Source organism: Rhipicephalus sanguineus, chromosome 7 (genome assembly GCF_013339695.2).
Source record: "Rhipicephalus sanguineus isolate Rsan-2018 chromosome 7, BIME_Rsan_1.4, whole genome shotgun sequence".
Lineage (NCBI taxonomy): Eukaryota > Metazoa > Arthropoda > Arachnida > Ixodida > Ixodidae > Rhipicephalus > Rhipicephalus sanguineus.
In genome coordinates this window covers 139169504-139172064 of record NC_051182.1, presented here as the reverse complement: position 1 = coordinate 139172064, position 2561 = coordinate 139169504, and the positions used below count along the sequence as shown (strand labels likewise).

At 44.6% G+C, this 2561-nt stretch overlaps 1 protein-coding gene across 2 annotated transcripts in view; it reads left to right on the top strand.

The window, feature by feature from the left end:
* The first annotated feature begins 627 nt into the window (after window positions 1–627).
* Window positions 628–2561, top strand: part of LOC119400082 (clumping factor B) — a 115112-nt gene continuing 113178 nt past the window's right edge. The window contains exons 1-2 of one of the 2 annotated variants that reach the window (XR_007416959.1): window positions 829–917; window positions 1437–1519. Coding sequence is in view for 1 of the 2 variants with exons in the window: in XM_049417960.1 (XP_049273917.1) it covers window positions 837–917 (81 nt within the window). In the remaining variant the exon portion in view is untranslated. Of the gene's footprint in view, window positions 918–1436; window positions 1520–2561 lie in introns of those variants that run through there. The other variant, XM_049417960.1, reaches the window with a different exon arrangement.

The window sequence follows — 2561 nt, the reverse complement described above, 5'->3', positions numbered from 1 at the left end:
GTGGGTAGCTGAAAGCTGCTCACCCGCTACAAAAGGCTCAGTCATAATTCTTCGTCATTAGCAGTCACAGGATTTAAATATTGTAGAGCTACGTATTTGCGCACACTGACTTACAGGCGCGTAGTGGGTACTTCGCAAAGTTCTGTAATCGTAGACGCCCCAGGAACAGGCGTTGTCCAGCGACCGCCCGTGTTCAAGAACATTCATCTCTCGAAGCCACCGCCTTCTCCTGAACATCTGCATTGATTGAATTTGCTGCGTTAGTAACACGCTGCATGAACCTTGCAAATTATCTTCTTTTGAATAAAAACGCAGAGCTGTATAATATCTGTATAAATGTATGCACTTTATTCCACTCCTTCACTAGCTTCGTGCTTGCAGAAAGTGTACGGAAAGAGTTTTTTTTACACGCGCATAGAAAGCACTAATCAAGCTTACGCTGCGACTGTGCTGCGTACTCGCGAAGACCTGTAGTTTTTTTTTTTTTTTTTTAGTAAGCTTGTCTCGCTGTTAGACGGCATCGACGAACAATGCGCTGACTTTCTCTCCCTTTGATTTGCCAGATTTGTTTAAGCTAAGAAAAAATCCGGGGGTTTCTTCTTAGTCAATGTCTGCATCTGTTTTACTATTGACGCAGGCGGTTTCCCTACACTCTCAGTGAAAAATGAAAAGAGTCCTATAAAAAGGAAACAAAAAGCAACTGCAGGTTTCGATCTTGCTACAGTGCTAGCTGCTTAAACCTTCTGTTACTGCAGCTGGAGAGGTCTTTTTTCCCCCTTTTTACAGCGTCTGCAGAAAAGGATTTGCCAGCCTGGCTGGTGGAATCTAACAGGAGCATGAGTCCTTCCGCATCACTGTCGGCGGCTTTCTTCATTGCGGCCTTATCTGTGCGAACACTCTGCCAGGAAGGATATGTGGTAAGCGAATGATGAGAAGCATGAGTTCAATATTCCTTCTGCCACAGTGGCACAATTTTTCACCTTCATTAGTCAGTCATCGTATCGTCATCATGTTACTTAAGAGACAAACTTTGTCTAACTATTGGCTAAGATTGGAGTAACCCTAACCGACAATGCGTGCAACGGGTTAGAGGAAAATTCGAGTGGAGGTTCACCAGTGATGTTGATCTATCTAATCTATCTATCTATCTATCTATCTATCTAATCTATCTATCTATCTATCTATCTATCTATCTATCTATCTATCTATCTATCTATCTATCTATCTATTCTATATCTATCTATCTATCTATCTATCTATCTATCTATCGATCTACTATATTCTATCTATCTATCTATCTATCTATCTATCTATCTATCTATCTATCTATCTATCTATCTATCTATCTATCTATCTATCTATCTATCTATCTATCTATCTATCTATCTGTGTCTGAAATTCCAACTTTAAAGTAAGATTCTCTCATTTCCCGACAGAAAGGAATTGGTGGCACGCCTGTCTTGGCAGAGGGTGGTGGTGCACCCGAATACATAAGCCAAGCTTAGACTACGAGACCACAGACTTCAATGGAGTCTTCACGCGTTCCATGAGGAGAGTGCAGCGACAAGTCCGCAGGCGGCACAATTACTACAGAAGGCGGCACGATGCAGAGCCTCTCGAGTCGGATGATAGCGTAAGTGCGTGTGCAGAAAGCGCAGACGCAAATTAATGCGTACAACGCCGAAGTTTGGTCTGGATACGTGTCTGTCGCTCCTCTTTGTCAAGGTCGATGACGGTGCAAAATGCAGAAGGCTTTACCTGCATGACGCATTACGTAAAGCATACAGTTTCATAATAGTACACTAGAGGGAAATGTGGCGCTAGTGTCTGTGGGAGCTGCAACACATGGCGCTTCAGCCAGCATGGAAATAATGGGAAGTACAACGATTTCGCTAAGCTTAGTTCTTTCTGCTCCGTGTGGCACCGTGTGGCCTCAGGCCGCTTTGTCGCGAGACGAAGTTGAGAAACAGTTCGGCAGTCCTACTTCACAACCTTGACCCTTTTTGGCTCGCCAAATCACATCAGCTCGCAAGGTCGGCAACGAGCCGTTCTTTTATCCGAAACAAGAGTCAAAACGCAACAAAGCCACAAGCGCGTTCGAAGCCGCACGCACGAAGACTAGGCAAATCCACGTACTACCCGTCATTCCCATGGTGTCGGAATGATCGCAGCGCCACGGTTCCCTGTAATAAATATTTTGGGAAACTCTATGACGTAAAGTATGAGATACTTTTTTTATTTGGCGAGTTTGCCATATGGCATCAACACGTTTTACGCGTAATTTTGCAGTTGTGTTTCCGTCGTAAAGTCCAGTAGGGCCTGTGGTGCGGACCACAATCCACTGCCGCAGGTCTTGCGGCCTAGTGTGTTCAATTGCCGCACGCCTTCGGTGGTGTGCACGAGCCGTTTGCAGACCAGGGCATGTCCATAAGTGGTCAGGGCTGGGCAAAGATACTTTGAAATTGTATCGCGATACGATACAAGATACCAGGCAAGAAGCATTGGGGAGATACAGATACAAATACTGCCGCAAAAATTGTATCCGATACGATACTTGCCAA